At 38.1% G+C, this 20,074-nt stretch overlaps 2 protein-coding genes across 4 annotated transcripts in view; one reads left to right on the top strand and one right to left on the bottom strand.

Moving 5' to 3' along the window:
- Positions 1-1,248: 1,248 nt before the first annotated feature.
- Positions 1,249-16,572, top strand: LOC145499665 (transcription factor sox-3-like). Its single transcript, XM_081479185.1, has 2 exons — positions 1,249-3,012; positions 16,504-16,572. Exon 1 carries the CDS (start codon positions 1,503-1,505, stop codon positions 2,187-2,189), a length of 687 nt encoding a protein of 228 aa, XP_081335311.1. The 5' UTR covers positions 1,249-1,502; the 3' UTR covers positions 2,190-3,012; positions 16,504-16,572.
- The window catches only part of LOC145499664 (NADP-dependent oxidoreductase domain-containing protein 1-like), a 13,380-nt gene continuing 3,719 nt past the window's right edge, over positions 10,414-20,074 (bottom strand). For 2 of the 3 annotated variants that reach the window (XM_081479181.1, XM_081479184.1), the window contains exons 5-14: positions 18,899-18,999; positions 17,955-18,020; positions 17,362-17,407; positions 16,540-16,601; positions 14,988-15,047; positions 14,007-14,076; positions 13,644-13,743; positions 12,275-12,397; positions 11,496-11,621; positions 10,414-10,714 (exon numbers count right to left, since the gene is read on the bottom strand). In XM_081479181.1, coding sequence (XP_081335307.1) covers positions 10,675-10,714; positions 11,496-11,621; positions 12,275-12,397; positions 13,644-13,743; positions 14,007-14,076; positions 14,988-15,047; positions 16,540-16,601; positions 17,362-17,407; positions 17,955-18,020; positions 18,899-18,999 — 794 coding nt within the window. In that variant the 3' untranslated portion in view covers positions 10,414-10,674. The remainder of the gene's footprint in view (positions 10,715-11,495; positions 11,622-12,274; positions 12,398-13,643; positions 13,744-14,006; positions 14,077-14,987; positions 15,048-16,539; positions 16,602-17,361; positions 17,408-17,954; positions 18,021-18,898; positions 19,000-20,074) is intronic. The other variant, XM_081479183.1, reaches the window with a different exon arrangement.

Genomic DNA, 20,074 nt, shown 5'->3' with positions numbered 1-20,074 from the left:
GTTCTCCGAAATACACCAATTTGGATGTTACGCATCGAGAAAAATGCTGGAGAAACTCCCAACAGCGGCTGAACTAACCCCTCGGGACTGATCCTCTAAAAAGCATGGAAACGGTTTGGAATCGTTCCTCGGATACACCACTCATAAACAATGTTTAAGAAAGCCTATCGCCTGTGCTGTCTCGCGCTTATTAATTATGCTTATTTAGCCTTTGTACACGGTCGTTAATGAAAGGACAGCCAGCAGGTACCACTCAAAGGGAAGAATTCTTGATAATTGGTTTTCAACGAGGGACAAACCTCAGTGATTTCGTGTCAACCCTGTATTGCACTCATTCTTAAATCTTGCATGACTGTATCCTCCCCAACAAGAAATCGTTCCCATTCAAAGTATCGAAGTAAATTTACATCAATGTTTGAATAAGATTGAACAGCCTTCCATTTCAATTTGAATCGAAACATTTTATGAAAGCAAGTTCATGCATGCACCGAGCTTCCATCGCCCCGGATATACGAAGAGTAATCCGCTGAGACTTTCGCTAAGCGTCTGCTGGTGACCTTTTCAAATGGAAAATTTTCTCATGTTCAGGGCACAATGTCAAGTGAAAATAATTGATTAACATTACTTACACCTTTTGCTAAAAACACAGTTTTATCGCTTTTATGAGATTCGTTTTTTCAATTTCAATTTTAATTTTGTACCGTTTATTCTGGTGACACATGTTTATGAAAAAGACAATTTTTTGTCTCTTTCATTGTGTATTTTTTACTTATTCTTTAAACACTGAATCCCTGTACCAGCTAGCTGTCAGCCAGGATTGAATACCAAAATATATGTTGAAAAAAGAATCTATCACAAGCATCAAAAATAGTTAACCGTACAAATGAAAACTGCATCTTGGCAAGTTTATCTGTTTTTATGTTTTGAATGTATTGTTCTAAGCTCCATTATCAAGATCGTCTAAGTTTTTATGTTGCACAATGCGATTTACCCGAAAAGAACACCAGAGTTATTTTTAAATTTCAAAGTTAATAGATTTTTTGTAGTTTGCGGAAAAGTTTGGGTCTCTAAATAGGTGTTTTGAGCAAAATTTAGGCCCATTAAACAGCCATTGTTACGCCCGCGCCAGCTGTATTTCACATCCCTGCAGCTGAACATGGCGCGTAAACTGCTCGCACAGAGCTACATTAATAATTCACGATCTCATTGAATTTATTGTTTAGCCTCTCCTATATCAAGTACCGAAAATTCGAAGTGGCATTAGAAGGATTGTACTTCGCTCGTGTCCACTGATAGACGCGCGATATTGAAAGCGGTCAAAAGAGAAGTGACAGAACCGCAGCACCTTGCTCCCGTTTGCTAAGCACTGACAAGAAAGCGGAACGTGTCAATTTCTCACAACGCCAGTTTCATTTTCTGCGTTTCATCGGAACGCACCTCCCTGTGACAGCCCTGAGTACGCGCCCAAGAGCTAAGCCTAGACAAAATTCACGGAAAGCGACATGGCAGATTCAGATGAACACATCAAACGTCCAATGAACGCGTTCATGGTTTGGTCGCGAACCGAGCGACGCAAACTCGCTCTCAAGTACCCAAACATGCTGAACTGCGAAATCAGCAAGCTGTTGGGAGCAGAGTGGAGCCGCTTGAGTGATGAGGAGAAGAAACCTTTTGTTATGGAAGCCAAACGACTTCGATCAATTCACAGCCAGAAGTACCCCGACTACTCGTACAAGCCTCGTCGAAGAAAGAACAAGAGCGCTCGTAGCAAGGACACCTATGCTACATTTGCGTACAGCTCCAACTTTGACGCACTCTCACCCAGCTACAGCTACCCAATGCATCACTACCTGAGCCCACACGTTCCTCCACCGTACAGCGAAGCCTTCGTTATGCCGCTGGTAAGTGCTCCCACAGCAACGGTAGCTAAACGTCCATACATCCCAAGCGGCTACGCTTTGTCCAGCCAGGACCCTCATATCCCACCAAGTGACTATCACCACAGTCATGTACCAGTAGCTTTGGTTCCTCCAAATTCTGGATATCAAGGGCATTCCATGTCCGAGCGAGCCACAGAGAAAGCGCCCTTGTTTTCTCCATTCCAAAGCTCATATTACAAGTCGTACTATGGACACGGGCAATGTCCCATGGCTTCACAGAGCCAGATCGGAGCTAACCTGCCTCGCTAGAACAAGCAAGCGATGCAACGGATCATGAACAGGCCTGTAAACGTCAATTTGTTAAATATTTCGTCTAGTAAATTATATCTGAAGACATGATTGATTATCGTAGTAAATTATATCTCTTGATCGTTTTTCTTCAAATCTATGTAACTTCAAAGCACATTCGATGTGAAGTATCATGAATTTGATGTATACCAATACTTTCACTTCATGTCTTTTTAAAAGCATTTATTCGATTGTAATATTGTTAGTAGCTTTAATTCAATTGTACACGAGCTGCACTGCATCCTGGAAAAAGAAAATGTGGGTGTGAGGGAATATCGTTGTTGCATTTTAGGTTTAGAACAGCGCTTGTTTCGCGATCGATTATCTTTCTACTGGCATATCACATAAATGTTTCTTAGTCGTTCCTTTCGGAAAAAAGTTGTGTCACTTACACTAATATAAAGCAACAGCTGAAGATTCAGCAGTTCACGCTTCTTTAACGTTGTAAGAAATAATTCACAGCTTAACCAAGTGACAATAAAGTTCATGTCTCAAAATACCCCTACCTGTCTTAGAGAAAACAGATACCAGAATCTATGTCATGGAAAGACAATACGACAACCTACACCTTGTGATTCACTGAATAGAGTGTTGAGGTCACACCGAAATTTTAAACTAGCAATTTTTCAATTATAAAATTTCATTTTGTGTCGCGATACGTTTGAAAGACAGAGGCCACTTATCACGGATATTCATACGGATATGTGAGGAAATTTAACTTTGACTTTCGAAGACTGAAATTCCCGACAGTAATTTGATGGTTTCAGGAAGGGTTCAAAAGCAGGTAAAGTTGTTTTACTTTCTCCCGATGTTTATTGACTTCAGTTTGAATGAATTTTACTTAAAACAATGATGCCTCAAACACTTTTACTTTGCGGCTCGTGTTTGCCAGCCATCCAGACAAAAAGTTAGCCACCGAAAATTCATGTGAGCCTTACATAACCGCAACAACCCTTGCAAAATATTCACTGGCAATTTAATTAAAATATATGGAGACGAATAATTTAGTTTAGTTTTTTTGCATTTAGGAAGTAAACCTGAAAAATTTAAAGCAGAGTTCTTATATTCCCATTCCAAGTTGGGTTTAACGGACGACACATTATTAGGTTAACAATACAGTCCTAATTGTAAATTAAGAACAGAAGTCTAAATCTGCTCGCCAAGAATTGTCAGGAAACAATTTTCCTTAAAACGTTCTTATATGAAAGTATTATTCAATAAAGCCGTTGGTGATAAGTTATCCAACACGAAAGTCAGTTACACCGTAAATTAAGAAATAATTCCTCTTCAATTCAAGCATGTTAAAATACTATATATGATATATATCATAATTTATTGCGTGCCCGGTTTGACAACAAAAATTAGCAATTTTGTATCATTTTCTTTAATTTTTCTACCTTGTTATTTGATACTCTTGCCTTTCGTCAACCCCGTTCGATATGAAACAGGATTCGTCTTGGAGCAGAAGGGGAAATATATGGTTATTTTCTTTCAGGAATTTTGGTTTACCTCTCAAAGCCGCGTGGCAACTGTTAAAGTGCAAGTGAAAGATGTAAAAAGTATTGCAATGTTAACAGGAGTAACCGAACGTACAGGAGAAAATCGGTCGCGATCTTTTCATTCTATAACTATGAATATCAAACAGCCTAGACACGACAAAATATAGTCAGATTAAATTGAAAGCGCATGTACCTCTCTATTCAAAGATAACAAATGTTATATGTTGCAGCAAATAATGAAAGGAAACTCCTACCAGTGCAAGTGCGAACAGAATGGAAATGATTATTTATTTCACTCCTATTGTAAGATTCTCTAACTTTGTTCAGCGGATGAAACATGGCAAAAAAGACCTTTAAATGAATTTATAACAGTTCAGTTCATGTTTGTGAATTCATCCGTTGGCACTTCGGAAACACCTGTCCCACTCGCCTGCAATCAACAGTGTCAAAATTCAGTTGCGAACTCCCAAAACAAAGGTGAACCCTTAAGCTCCCAAAATATGGCGGATGTCCAAAGATGCATTGCTTGGAAAAAGCAAAGAGCCATTGAATTTAAGCATCCGATGCGGATAATTCCTCCCGGACGTCTACTAACTTCAAAACAAAGATTGAATGGATCGTTTCTTGCCTTTTTTACCGCCTTCCAGTATTTAAGTATCATCTTAATTAAAAAACAGTGTTTAAATGGCAAACATTATCAAAGGCCAAAATGTTCTCCTATTCCTAAAATTTCATTATTCATTTCGAAAACCTATTTTTACGATCTCAATAACAAATTCAATATGATGCATTTAAAAGCATGTGATGAAAGTGTTTGAAAAGGATTACACTAAATATATATCTCTTTTTCTTGTGAAAGTGTCGATTGAATGCATTCTCGTCTAAGGACATTCATTTTCTTGACTTGTTTCTAGATTTAGACGCGTATCCTGTCGAGATGAATAGATAGGCATTCTGGCAACTACTCGTGTTTATTAATATGTAACGAGTGGGTTGAAACCCTTTCTCAATTTCCCTGGTACTTTCCCTTGTTCGTTACAAGAGAATTGGTATTTTTAGCATTTTAAGGCTGCGTTCTCCTAACAATCAACACAGACAGCTGAGATTTTTAAAGTCTTTACTGTCGTAGGAAACAAATTCAGTTTTACCTTCCTCTTTAGCTTTGTAAGTGATGGTTGATTTAATCAAGTTTTGGAAATTTTTCAAACTTTCTAATTGCAATTTGCTTGCGGTTTTTGACAAGGCGTAGTGTTTCATGAAATATGCAATTGTCTAACGCACCCCTTAGCTTTTCGGAGCTTTGTCTATTCAGCTTGTAAAATGGTGCCACCGACTATACGAGCAGAAACTTAGTAAACAATCTATATTCTTCCACGAAATCAGTACAAAATTCTGATAATCCTCCTGTGCAGTTTATAAGAAGGCTTTGAGTCAGTTGTACGAACAAAATGTTTGGAATTGAAGCCCAATTTTTCTATAATTAAAGGTGGTGATGAAATGCTAAATTAAAGTATTGGCAAAACTCTGGACTCAGCTGTACCGGTTCAGACAGGAAATCCAACAGTCAACAAAACAAAATTATCACAATAGAAAAAATGCTGCGAATTGATTCACAGCATAACGTGCTTCTTGTCAGACAACTTGTCAATAGGCACAGCACCAACCTCTCTATTCAATAACACATTTTGCATAAGAACTTAGTCAGGCAAAATTGAATTTCGACAATTCTTGGCTGGTCATTTCGTATTTCGGTTACCAATCTACAACTAGATTTATATTGAATTAAAAACCATGCTGTCCAGACTTGGCTAGTGTGGAAGGGTGGGATGAGAGACAGGTGCATGAGGGTCAAGGAAAATCGTACGGCATGACTCAGAGCGCATAACAAACAGTGTGAAAACCATACACAGCTTTTGTTTATTTCCCCAAATAAATATACGCATGTGTTGTGATAAACAGTAATCTCAACATTCGACCGGTAAATCCTTTACCCGATAGAGAATTAAAGGCGCTATTCGGCTAATAACCATCTGCAAACAAATGCCGCCTCGTTTAATAACATTTTTTTCCCTGACTCAATAAAAAATACAGTTTGCGAACTGCTCTTTGCTGCCTTCAGAGATTTTCATGCATTTTATATTGGTCACATACTTTTTAGAATGAGGAAGAATTGTAACTTACAATACTGATTTAGAATTAACGTGTAATTACTACTGGAAGCAAAAAGAACAGAAAAATGACAAAGCAATGTTATTACACCGTTTCCTTGGCACATAACTGAACTAAAATGTGAAATTTAAGCATGGTTTTTTTTCGTCATTCTGTGAACTGTGTTGTGAATTGTTCTTGCATGACAATGGTTGTAAGACTTTTCGATATAGTTACCAGTCGCCATGCAGGTAGCACTTCTTAGAGCAATCACATAGAAGTAAAAGCTGAAATGTGATTGCTTTAATTTCGAATTTGCACAGTCGAAGCCCTGTTGCTGACTACCTTGAATTTTGAAAGCAGTGGCGAATGGAACTCTTCGCTGATGAGAATTCATCAGGGAGCTTAAGCAAACCACGACGACGACGGCAACGAGAACGTCACCAAACAAAAGGTTTAACGAGAAAACCAGTAGCTGTGCACGTGCGTTGTAAATCGTTGTGCATTTCTTTGCCGTTCTGTGCGTCTACTGAACGGGTCGACGATAGCTAATTTTTCGCATTTCCATTTGGAATTGACGGCTCTCAATGCATATTTAGCCTGAGCACGTTTTTAGAGCCATCGGCGTACAGAACAGATCTAGACAATGGCGAATTCCGCTTGTAAAATGTAAATTCATTTTTCACTAGGCGTCGTCCTCGACGTCGTCGTCGTCATTACTTAAGCTCTCTAATTGTTAGAGAAAACACCGAAAAGGTAAAAGTTGGTTAACTTCGAGAAATTGTAGCATTTCAGAGGATCAGTAATACAGTGTTCTAATCAACAGTATACAGTTCTACCGTCCCATCAGCAACGTGCTAAAATCTTCGTGTATGCAAATTTGAGAGGAAGTAGTTGGCTATACTTTTTTCACATTACAGTGCTGAATAAGTGCAATCAGTCTCACTGTAAATTATTTTTGTTTTCACTTCTCTCAGTGGTGGAGAGGCTAAAGGAGAGCTTGAAAACAAAGACACAAGGCAGGTTTCTAATTACCAAAGGCGGTCGTGGTCGCCTAATTCGGGAAAGGTTGTTCATGATATAAGAGCTTGTTATTTTAATGCTTTATTGGGGATGTAACTGCGGTTTGCCAGTAACTGAAACTGGCTGCTAACGATAGCGGTTGTAAAATAATAATAATTAACAATTATTCACCGAAGTGGAGGTAAATATCTATCACTTTCACCGACACTGAGGTGAATAATTGTTTTAGTATATACCACACAAGCTGAATAATTAGCGGACCAAAACTTTATTTTATGTGTGACAAGCGGTCGGAAATTTTAAAATAAGTCTCGCGCCGGCTGCTCAGAGGTGAATAGCACTTGCTAATCACCTCAGAGTCAACCAATCAGCGCGCGAAAAGCACTATTCACTTGTATGGTATATACTAATAACATTTATTACAGGAAGCTCCCTCGCCTACCAGTGATATACATAAAGAGAGGTCCTGTTCTAAATATATCATTAGTCACATGAATAAAGGAATAAAATATGTTCCAGAACCAAAATAATACAGAGAGAAAAAGAAATTACATTATTGAGAATGATTCCAAACTCAGTTTACATTTAAAATCGGATATGGTACACGAGTTTCTTAAATCTCTATCTAAATTATTTCAATCTTTGAAGGCATGCATGGTGGCAAGTTCTTTGCCTTCCCCAATTTCGTTTTACAGATGGAAGTGTAAGATCGTCAGTTGAGCTAGAAACGCGCTTAGATTGGTTTTGAATAGTTTTAAAATATCTCTGTTGGTAAATTACTGTATTCACCTTTTGTAAAGCTGATGTTCTTAACATGAACTTTTAATTAAGAATTCTGTCATCTTACTTAGACTGGAAGATTTATGATATATTCAATTGGAGAAATTCATAACTGACCGAGAGTACAATTCCACTCATGCTTTTGTAATAAAACCTCCAGGGTTAATTGTAAGATTTCAAAACCAATTACCAGTTTATATCATAATACACAGAAAAAGAATTTATTAATATTTCATGCAGTATAGTCTAAACAGGCACGGTTTACTTTGTTGCAAATATTTCATTTAAGCAAGCATGTTGCTATCACAATAACTGGAGTTCTTTTGCTTGCTAATACCTAATTAGAAATGTTTATTCCCTTCGCTGGTTACCATACAGTCCTCTTAATGTCTCTTCTAATATACATTTTGGCCTTTTAACTACCAATTAAGGGTGCCATTAACTTAAACAAGATGGCTCAAAATTCAAAATGGCGCAAAATTGCTCGACACGCAATTGTAGCTCCGTCATGGCCTGTCGTTCATTTTCACAAACTTTTCATTCGTGCCGCTTTCGCCCAGTTGATTTCCATTTCTAACTGCCCCTGGATTTCCGAGAATAGCAATTCCCCTACAATTTGAGACTATAATTGGTAAATCTAATTCACTCCAGAGATCTTTTTATAGTCGTTTCCTTAAACGTGATGTCCATCGAAAAATATATATTTAAAGATTCACCGGAAAAAAATTTATAGAGAAAAAGTTTCAAAGAGTCATATTTTTTAACAACTCGTCACGGATTACCTTAAAAATGCAGCTACATAACTTCCAGGGAAAGAAAGAAAACAATTCCCAGGATAATAACAGCACGCCAAAAAAGAGTGAAACACTTGTTCAAGCAGCATAAGCTAATCAGAGGACGAATACTTGTGTACTGATGTTCATACCTGCATGAAGTAATTGTCCATACTAGTGACGCTACATACCTCTGATAAATAATTTGTGCCCTTAATTGCTAATTTGGTGTGCCATTAACTTTAACATGATTGCCGAAAGGATGAAATCAAGAGAAGAACCGCTTAGCCAAATTTATATTTTCTCATTCCAAAGTATTAAGGTGTAACATTTGACGCCAATTAACATGGAAAAATCATATCGATGAACTTCGTCCTAAACTTTCAAAACCTGTGGGTATCTTGTCTAAAGTGAGGTATTTTGTCGATAGAAGAGTATCATTCTTACGCTTTATCTTTTCCTTATTACTTTTGCCGTCCATGTTTTGGGTTAAACTTTTCCCTCAATTTTAACACCATTAATTGCTGCAGAAAAAAGAGGAATCAGAATTAACAACTTTTTTTCTGAAACCAGAACTCCTTCAAATCTCGCAAATTACTAAACCTTAATAATATTGTTAAATCCCAGGTACTCTCCTTTGTTTACCACCGGTCATCTGGACCATTACCTCCATGTTTTAATGACTATTTCCATTCTACCTCTTCAGTTTGTTATGTGTGCTGGAAATCTTTATTTATGCTCAAGATGAATTACGCTCCTTAAAATTTACTTTAAATGTAATTTTAATTCACCTTAAAATTATATCAAGTTCGGAATTCCCTACCGATAAATATTATTCTAAGTCAAATTCTCTTTCAACCTTTCGTGGAACCCTCTAAGACTCTAAGCTGGACAATTATAGTCAACAATCATAGCCGGACGCATAAAAGAAATACTTTTGATCTTGAACAACTTCCTTTTACTCTGTTCGAAACTGTATTCTATTGGGATCATTCACAGATGAACTTTGTTATTGCTCACTCACTATCAAGACATTGTAATAATTCTCCTTTATTCAAGCGACGACTTTCCTTTATTGTAATGGTTTGACTTACAGTTCGTCTTCAGTCTGACACTATTTTAACTTCTTTCATAATCGTTTCCTTACAAGCAATATCTAAATTTACAGATGCGCCATTTAACTGTTTGTGACTATTGCGACGTTGCCAGATTTCGCTAAAGTCGCTTTTTTCTCAAAACATAAAGAGCTTGAACTCTAACCACGAATTCAATGAACAGTGTCAGGATGCCAGTAAAGGACTGGTGATAGTCATGAAGAATGGTCTTACTAGGGTCCGAGTTTTTTAGCTATTGATTGATTTTTGTAACATCGTCGTTTAACGTTGTTTTCATGCTGCTGGCATATTTAAACACCTTTTCTACAAGGTCCAAAAGTTTGTTAATTACAATTGGATCGCAGCTTTAGCATGAAGTGAGGTCGGTAGTAACAGAGCGACATTATCGAGAAAGCAAATCTTAAAAACATTACCATTTTTTGTTGTTGATGTACTTACTAACGGGTGAAAAGTTCATAAACGTTATGTGAACAATTGAAATTGCAGGCTGGGCTTGGGATTAATGATTTCGAACAGCAAGGTGCCACAAAGTACACATGACACAAAAGTTAAATCATTTACAAGTGCTGAAACCAAACAATCCCAGTCAGTGAGAAGATGCCCAGTGTTTGTGTAGTAACAGTCATAGTAGAGCGATCGCTTTTTCAAAGAAAAGAGCCCCAACGGGCCGTAGAAAATGAGTTGCTTATATGGGAAAGGCAGTTTTGGACTAAATCTAAAGCCAAAGAACCATAAAAAATAAAACAATATAGAAGAAAACATGAGGATAATAGAAATATATATGTTGGTTTCTTTATAACTTATACAAGTATTCATCAAACGTTGGAAGGAATAAAAACATAACACATTAATTTTCATAACAATTTACTGATAAATATCAAGATCAACTCAATGCTTACACAGTATTTGAATAATAAAACTGTGCAGGGAATCGTTCATGAACATCTCGCTGAGAAAACGAAGTTGACAATATTCTTTTGGTTAACGACATAAACACTCACGTAGATGCAAGGATGTGATATATACAAAAAATTCACAACGGTCATTATTTACAAAATAGAACAAAAATAAAATCCCTAGCGACACTTAATGTTAATCTCTTCGCTGATTAAGACATGCTCGTCGGAACGCCCTTCCAGTACTGAAATCTAAAGAAAATATAAATAAGAAAGAGAAAGGATATTAAAAACAGATTATAAATGAATAACCTAAAAATACACTTTTGATCTCAATTCCTCTCATCTAGTTTCAAGATTCTACTAACCAATGAAATGTGTTCTAATTCAGCATCTGTGGCAATGCGACTCACAGACGTATTCGCGTCTATTTAACAATTAAAACGCTAGTAGATTTATACTAATATAATTTAGATAAAATTTGCCCTAATTCCTCAGATGGGAAAAGATCAAAGGCTAATTTTGCTGAGTCTAGTTTCTGCTAGTCATCACATGCTACTCTTCAATATTCTGTCAGGCCGTCTTAACAGACCACCAGTAACCATTTTCACTCCTAGAAAGAGAGAGGCATCGCGAGAGTGCATGACAGCTCGCTCGGATTGCAATGCACCAACCATTAGGACCCAACCCTCCCATTCCCATGAACATTACAAGAATTTCCAAACACAAGCCCCTCGACAATAAAACAAGCTCAGTACTGGCAATAGACGAGCCAGCCAAACAAGGCCTTAAATAACACAATTAGTTCCTGTATATAGGACTGCTTCAGTGAGAAAGTAAACCAATGTGCTCTGAGGAAGGGTCAAAGTTTGAAATTTTCCTATTTGACACGGTTGATAAACAAAGTAATGAACGCGAGGGCAACTAATAACTCGATCTCCCCTGCTACTGGATGATGGAATTTAGTCAGTGACCATGTAAGAAATATGAGTACTGATTATAAAACAAGTGATTAATAAGTAAATTCTCTTACTTGTCAAACACCGCTCGGTATCTCTTGACAAACAATCGCCTCAGGCTCCCGCTTGGTTCCATCAGACGTTCTCCGATTTTCCACCGACTGGTGGAGAGTTTACTGAGATCGAACCGTGGAAAATATCTACACAACAAAACAAGTAAGATCAGTCGAGAGTTCTAGTTTATTTAAATAAACGAATTGCTGAATTGAGTCTGTTTAATGACGATGAATTCACTGACCCTTGAGATTCTCGATTCAAGTCTGTCACTCTAAGATTCCGCATCAATCCCGAATTTGGAAGTCTAATTAAACCGGAGAGCCAGCAACAACAGACTCAACGGCTCACAACTCCGTTTCCGTGCCAGAATGGAAACCTGGTCAATGTAGTGATCGTATGTCACTTCTGCTCTTCCACGAGTCTCAAACAACAGCTCGTTCATACCCATTCGCATAAGTTACACTTAATGTTACTTGGGAGAATGTGTATTGGTGGCGACTGAGACTCCGTCACAAATTGGTCTTTCTTTTTGACAACGGAAATAATTTTCTGTATGCTCTTCTCTCCGTAAAGATATGAAACAGACCCGATCGTTTTGTGAAAAAAAAGCAGATTTAATTAGAGTGAATGAATGAATTCCATTTAAGTGTCTGAGTATTTAGCTTAGATAACCATGTGGACACTCATTATGGTACTTGGTACTTGTTCTGTATTGAAGTGTGCATTAGATGGGAAAAAAAAGGAGAACTGATTCCCGACAGACAAAGAAAATGCCTTTAGCGCAAGAATGGCTTACTTTTCATCCACGCTGTTGTTACTTATTGCCAATGGGTTCTCATCAGAAACAACTTCATCTAGGGAGATACCATCAAGAGGGTCATCTGTAGGACCCATGCCAAACATGATAGTGTTACAAAGTCTAATCAAAATAAACACAGAAACAAGCTCGATAAGAGTGAGTATACAGAAGACAAAGAAGTTGGCATTATTTTTCTGTTGAAGGCGGGCGGCATTTCATTGGGAAACTCAGAAAACCGCGAACACTTGACTCTGACAGGTCAATAGTGTATTGACCAATCACATTAAAGTTCAGGACATGCGAGCAAAGCTCAAAACCAGAGACTTATTACCATTGCTGTTTGTGGTTTAGTTTTTGCACGCCTAAATGGCTTTTCCCTCGCTACACAATCACATTCCATAATCATTTCAGGTGTTCACGGTTTTCTGAGTTTCACAATAATTTAGGACCACAAAAAAGCCAAGAACATCCAAGTTGAGCGAGTGCTTGGAGATTGGTGCTTTAGGATGTCACTTAGAGCAGAACAAATGAAAAAAAGCGTTCACTTTCGAACAGAAATACGAAAACTTAACCGTCGTAGTCCACTTTCCCCAAAATTCTTAGAAAATGGAAACTTTACATTGTTATCAGTTTGCAGAAGGCCGTTAAAAATGCATAAACATGCATAATTTACGCGCAGAATCCTTGATTTCCTCGCCGTTCTTGTTGCCATTGCCGTCATGATTTGCATAAGGTTTCAACTGCTTCAAGGGTACGACATTCATACGAAAAGAGAATTTTTCAGCGGCAAGATTTGCGATTCCTGAAGTGACGCGATGATCACATTAGAAACTGGGCTCTTTTCTGCTGACGCACTCGCTGAACTGGGATTTAGAGTGGAAACTTTAAAATCTCAGTTTTAGGGTAATATAGCGTCAGATCAAAAAAGAAAGAAAAAAAGAAAAAAAGGTCTCGAACGAATATCTCAGTTGCTGCAAGCCCTGCAGGCGATATTGACACCTAAAAGCAGGACTTGAGATAGGAGCCAACAGTAAGGGCGAGTTCGTGGCATGATATTGCTGCTACTTCTGGGCTGTTTGCGTGGCCTCGCAACATTTCTCAAACTACCAATGCTGAGCTCCATGCATGCAAACTGTAGCCGATGCTTCAGTACACAATTTTATACTCAGGCTCCTTTACTGATGTAATAGTAATTCCTTCTCAGAATTGTTTCTGAGAAATGTCATTCCAACTGTCGATAACGAAGCAGATAAAGCGCGGCAAGTCTCCAACTCTACATACATGACGTCATAACTGTATGTTCTCTCGGCTACTAAGAATCGAGACAGTGAAAACAATTAACAATAATCTAGTTTACATGAAGTACCGTATAGTTTCCTCTTTGTCCAACTCCTTATCTGTACACATGTTAAAAAAAGCAAGAACAGCCAACTCGGCCCATTCTTCAGCCGTCTGTACAATGGCAGCTGTCAATCAAGAAGCAACTAAGTGACGCTAGGCAGGTGATTATGTTACATACAAACCAGTCATACAGGCTGGTTGATTCTGTTTATTTGAAAGCGCTTTTCCCGGGTGACTTTTCATTTGCGTTACAATATAATCCAGCATGTGTGTGAGGCAATTTCGGTCTTAATTGTGGTTTTAGACCGAAATTGCCTCGCATACACGTTGGAAAATGAGAAAAAGTAACCTGTGAAGAGGGCTACTTCTGCTAAAACAGCACACTTACTATCTTTGTTCAGATTAAGAGGACATGTGACGTCACAACTGCTAGGATCTTCGCGAAGGATCTCGTTAATCTAAGACAAAGAAAGACAACACGAGTTTGTAAAAGACTGCGTTTACTCTTCAAAGAATGAAAATCAACAAGGAGTAGATACCGGAGACGAGCAAACGGAAATGAGTGAAGAGATGTTTTTGACCCCTGAATCGAATAATAACTAAATGATATACCGTAAAGGAAGAGGATTGTACTAAGGCGGTTTAACACGGCATTCACACTTGGTTTAACCAGGTTACGACAGATTTTCATTTCTTTGATTGACCACACAAGCGTGAACATGTATATAATAATAAAAAATAACTTAAGAAAATTTTCTCATTTCTCAAATTGCTTGATGAAACCAAGTGCTGAAAGAGACAAAAAAAGTCTCAGTTTTGGACTCGAGTGATTTATCCTCAACTTACTGTTTAATGAACATAAATATTCTTGGTTTCCACTCACGTGATCAACAGCCGTGTTTTCTCACCGAAACAAAGAAAAGATTTACATAAAAATAGAGTTCAATTCCCGGAGGTTAAATTTTGGGCTCCAACATGGCCGTCGTTTCTTTGTATAGGGGCTCCAACATGGCCGCCGTGACGTCAGGTGAAAACCAAGAATAGTTTTTTTTTTTTTTTTTCCTTTCACTGAGGCACTGCAGCTGCTTTGAAGCGGCGTTTAGTTCACAACCAGCTTGAGAAATTTGTTCAATCGCTGTAAATCTGCGGCAAGCTCTTTCGACCAGGACGCAGCATTACCGCTTCGCTATGCACCGATAGTCTCCGGTGAAAATAGAAGTTCATATCCTTCTAAGTTGAATACCTCTCTTAGATAAACAGTTCCCAAAAGTTTGAAGAGTAAACATATATGCCTAAAGAGATGACTGCATACTATAACAAACAAACAAACAAACAAACAAACAAACAAACAACAAATAAGCTTCCTTACTTCTTTACCGATATTCCAGTTGTTATAAGACTCGTCATCTGGGTCTGGTTTTTTCCAGGACTTCAAAGCAGTTAAAGAAAGATAACATTGCAACTGATAAATACAAGGCAATTTGACCTAAGGCTTGTATCCAGCAAGTAGGTATCTATTATAGAACTGGAATAAAAAACAAATCACTTGATATCTAAAATATCACGAGCATGCTCGAGACTTTTATAGATCTACTTTCACCCTGGATGCTTTAAAAACATTGGGTTTTGTTTTTAATTTGTCTTGAAAATAACAACGACAAAAAAAAAAAAAACCTCTACGATTTTCGCGTACATTATTGACCGCTCCGACCAACAGAGCTGTCTTGACTCAAATATAAGATTACCTGCAGCAAACACAAGCTCGTATCTTTAAGTCAACAATTAGGTCTTGAGCTCGAAATTTCTTTGGCATGATAGCTAATGAGCGCCTAGCCCTTAAAGGAGAAGGTCACTCCAAAAAAGCTCATATTTTTGTCTTCGCCTATAGCAAGTAAACATTCAGCTTTTTCACCCACCGAAGTTTCAGCCGCTATAGTGCCTGCTATACTGAAGAAATTCTTCTCGAAAGAAGCGATTCGGAGGCCGCCGTTTTGAATTGTATTTGGCAGCCAGGCCGTGTTTATGTGACGAAATTCCGAAGGTCAGTAAAATGTTTTTTTTTTTTCCAAGCGATTATCCACTTCCCTATCTTCACTGCTTTCATTTTCAGAGTTTGGAGCACGTTTGGCCCAAAATAATACGGCTTCAAAGCAGCCATAGCCCAGAGTGGTAGATAAAAGGCTTGTCGGAAGCCATTTGGACAAAATGTCTTGGACGGAATGACGTCACGAAAACGCGGCCTGGCTGCTGAGTACAGTTCAAAATGGCGGCAATGATGTCAAATTTTGGTCTTCTTTGGAGACGAATTTCATAAGGAAAAACCTGCACTTTAGAGGCTTAAACTTCGGCGAGTGACTAAAGTTAGTGCGAGGTTTTTAATCAGCGTTAACAAAAAAAATACGTTTTCCGGAGTGACCTTCTCCTTTAACAAAAAAACCCTACTGAACATGAATAATCTACATCAGCGCACAATTCAGTATGGAGTATGGGTCTTAATTGAAAAAGCCACCCTTGTTAAATAGTTCACTTTTGTAATGCGCAGGTGATCATATATTCATGCAACCTGAGCAAAATAAATGTAAATTATTATTATTATTATTATTATTATTATTATTATTAATTCAATTTCATATAATTCACTCTGAAAGAGATATTTTCAGTAAACGATTTTCCTCTATGAGTTTTTCCCTTGGTACCTCAAGAGCTCTTTTCTACCCTTACGCGCTGACATCACTTAATTCACTTCTTTCCAAACATGTAAACTAGTATCAGTTCGGTAAAACTAATCTGCCTGATATCGACTTTACATTTTGATGCTTGAATCAGGGTAGATGGTGATCACATAGGCGCTGGTTTTGACTGAATGCTGTGGATTGTTTTTACAGCCTGCACAGAATTAGTACGAAACGCTCAAAGGATACAAACTCCGGCTTGATGATCTGATCATACCCCAGCAGCTGACAAATCCTCAAGAGTGGTGTCCCTGTGTGAGAACGTTGCCAACTTGTGATGTAAATTTGCCTTTTTACCTTGGTTTGTTTGTTTTGTTTTTTCCATTTCAGACCATGTGATATTCTCTAGAGTATTATTCTCTCATCCATCTAAAAATAGTTCATTTATACACACTCGGCTATTTGAAAATTTGAACGCAAGAATTATCAAGAGTATCATCGGCACATGGTCTGAAATGGAGCAACAAAATGACCAAGCTCAAAACGTCTATTGCGTTGGATTAAGGAAGATAGCAAACTGAAATTGCGAACCTAACAGAAATTGCGAACCTAACACGTCGACAGAATTACAAAAAAAGTCTGTCGGACTTTAAAATCCAAACCTTCTGCACACAACTGCAGATTACCCATCACAACACCCATCTTTAACAGTGCACTTGTAGATAGTATTTCTTACCAAAATTAGACTATCGTCATAGGTTTACATCAATGGAAATATGTGTTTTGGGTTCTCACTTTCAAGAGTCATGATCTTAGCGCGCCTTTAAGCCAATGAAGTTCCGAGAACGTTAAATTAAAAAAAATGGTTGATGGGCTGTTTTTATAAATAACGAAAAGAAAGAAAACGACAGGAAGCGTGGGAAGAGAAGCAGCACAATGTACTCAGTCGGTATACTATACACTTGCTACAAAACACGTCGGCATATTCCCTCTGAAAAGTGATGATTCGAGGAAAATGCATGCTGGCATAATTCATTTAATTAAAAGTCTTAGATTGAATTTGTTACCTACCTCCAACTAAAACGTAAACAGGGCATTTCAAGTGTCCTTTGATTTCCTGTTGGAGAGTGAGCGAAAAGTGATGTACTCAAACTGGAATGCGAGAAAACCGATCGTGTTCAACTAGTTGACGATCCTTATTCTGACTCAGTGCTCTTCTTAAACTTGGAAGGGGGGGGGTGCAGTTTTTTTTAACTTCAAGATTCACAAATGACAAAGCGCGCTTAACCGTGGGAGACCACTTACACTGATGGATGAATTACGGTATGACAGTTTCAAGAATCTTTAATCTGGTCACGTCTCTCGTCTTATTCCTTGCAATCAAAATGACCAGTCTGTCCACTAATCTAGAAATGTACATGTACGGCATCTTTTTAGGGGAGGAGTCTGTTTTGCAGTGTGAGCAAAACCAAGCATGATCATACCTTGTCTTACGTTTTTTTCAGCATTTTTTTCCCGCGCTAGGAGGAGGTAACATGTACAGTTACGCACATTTTTCGTCTGTCGCTATTGTCGAACTTGACATATACAGTGTACGTATTTACCTTAACTTTGGTTTACCACGCCTAGGGCCATGTTTGATAAATGAGGTATAATAACTTTACCTTAGCCACTGTTTGCAGCTGTGATGGTAGACAGCAAATGAACAGTAAATGAACCGAGGAACACACCTGAGAGATAAAACATAGCGCACAAAACAGGGTTCCACGAGACATCCGATAGAATAACATTGTTGAGTTGTAGTGTATATTGTACATCTCAGGAAGACCACACACAAACATTTAACACAGGCACACCAATTCAGTGCACAGTGGTTTATAGCTTGAAACGTGGAAAGTCAAAAGTCAGTTCTGACTTGCATTTCTTTACTAGTGCTCTTGGCAGGGCTCCAAGCTAACTCTTTAATACACTTGCAAAGTTTGGTAGTGAGATTTTTTCCACTAGCAAGTTGGAGAGACCACTACATGTAGCAAATTCTTTCCAAATGTTTGGGAGACATGGATGATTCTAACTCGCGGTGGATATTTTTCTCACTCACAAATTATCAAAATCACTCGCATTTTCCGAGTTTGGGAGCGTTAATTTCGAACCCTGCATGGTTGGCTTTTCTTGTGTTCAAGCTAGATCAAACAAGACCAGCCAACAGTCATGGGACTCCCTTGAACTTTACTGTGCAAAAACTTCACATTTAAAACAAACAAACAACAAAACTTTGCAGTTGCATTTGAACCTTTTGTTCGTCTACATTCCAGTACTTGGTACCTCAGACAAATGCAGTGGAACCTCTGAGATACGAAGGGGAGGGGGGGTAGGGGGTGACGAATGTGCGTTTTATGCACGAATCGTTGTTATAAATGATAGCAGAGATTACATGAATTATGCTTTCCCTGGGACCTAATGCAATTTCCACGATATACATGTAGACGCATCCATATGGGGGCAGACAGTAAGAAAGAGGTTAGACTTTACTCTACGAAGCATTAAGTTTGTGTCCTTAGTAATAAGGTCTTTGCAGAAGTCAAATGAAAAATCCTTTATTCACACAAACCTTTGCATTGTCAAATCCACAATGAACTCCTTTCATTTGCAAGGCAGACAATGTTTCTGGCCTCCTTGTTGAGAGAAATAACTCTTCAGGGTGAACATCAGCTGATAGAAAAGGAGATTGAACAGGAGTTATATTTAAATGTACTTGCACAGTTATGTCATACTGTTACAGCATTGCCCAGAAATCAATTGTTTTAGAGTCTTGACAGGCACTGGCAGACAACTGAACACTATCCAGTGGATAGTGCGGTTTGTTTTGCCAAAACTTATCTACTGGATAGAAATGTATCTGATGGACAGCATCATCAGTTTGAAAAACCGGACCATAATGATGTAGATTTATAATTCTTAGTGTACATGTAACTCTGGAACACATTTACATGTACCAACAAACAGAATCAGACACATTGAAAATCAAAATTTGCTGTCATGAAAATCCTTGCAGATAACAGCTGTGCCCTTGGTATGAGCAGCAGTCAAAACTGAATTCTCCTACCAAAACGACATGGCTGAATTGTCTTTTACTTTGCAACTTCAAAAAATAAAGATAACGCTTTTAAGTTGTTTTTGGCCTCGTTAAATACAAATTCAGGGTATAATAATTCATTTGAAATAAAATACTTGGTAGCCAGGCTGTGTTTATGTGACATCATTCCGTCCAACTCGAAATTGGTGGGGAAGAAAAAAGAAACCTGCAACTAACTTTGCATCCTTCACAAGGTCAGCATAATGTATTTTTCCAATGGATTATCCACTTCACTATCTTCACTGCTATCATTTTCAAAGTTTGGAGCACGTTTGGGTTGAAATAATACAGCTCAAGAGCAGCCATAACCTAGAGTGGAAGTTAAAAGGTTTCTTGGAAGCCATCAGACAAAATCCCTTGGATGGAATGAGCTCACAAAAACGTGGCCTGGCTGCTTAGTACTGTTCAAAATGGCAGCAACAGCAACAATTTTGGGCTTCTTTGGAGTCAAATTTCATAAAGAAAACCTGCACTTTAGAGACCGAAAGTTCAGTCAGTGGCTAAACGTAGCACAAGATTTTTATTAGTGTTTGTAAAGTAATCTTTCAGTCTAGTATGACTTCCTTTTATCTATTCTGTAGCAGGACTCTAAAACTACAACATTCAAACTGGTGGTCCCGTAAAACACACACCAAAACAAGGCACACATTA

This window comes from Orbicella franksi, chromosome 10, assembly GCF_964199315.1.
Source record: "Orbicella franksi chromosome 10, jaOrbFran1.1, whole genome shotgun sequence".
Classification (NCBI taxonomy): Eukaryota; Metazoa; Cnidaria; class Anthozoa; order Scleractinia; family Merulinidae; genus Orbicella; species Orbicella franksi.
The sequence above is the reverse complement of the archived record's forward strand: the minus strand, read 5'-3'. Positions and strand labels throughout refer to the sequence as shown.

Bases quoted from the DNA above. Each gene is read 5' to 3' on its own strand.
- LOC145499665 (XM_081479185.1), top strand. From the start codon at position 1,503: ATGGCAGATTCAGATGAACACATCAAACGTCCAATGAACGCGTTCATG.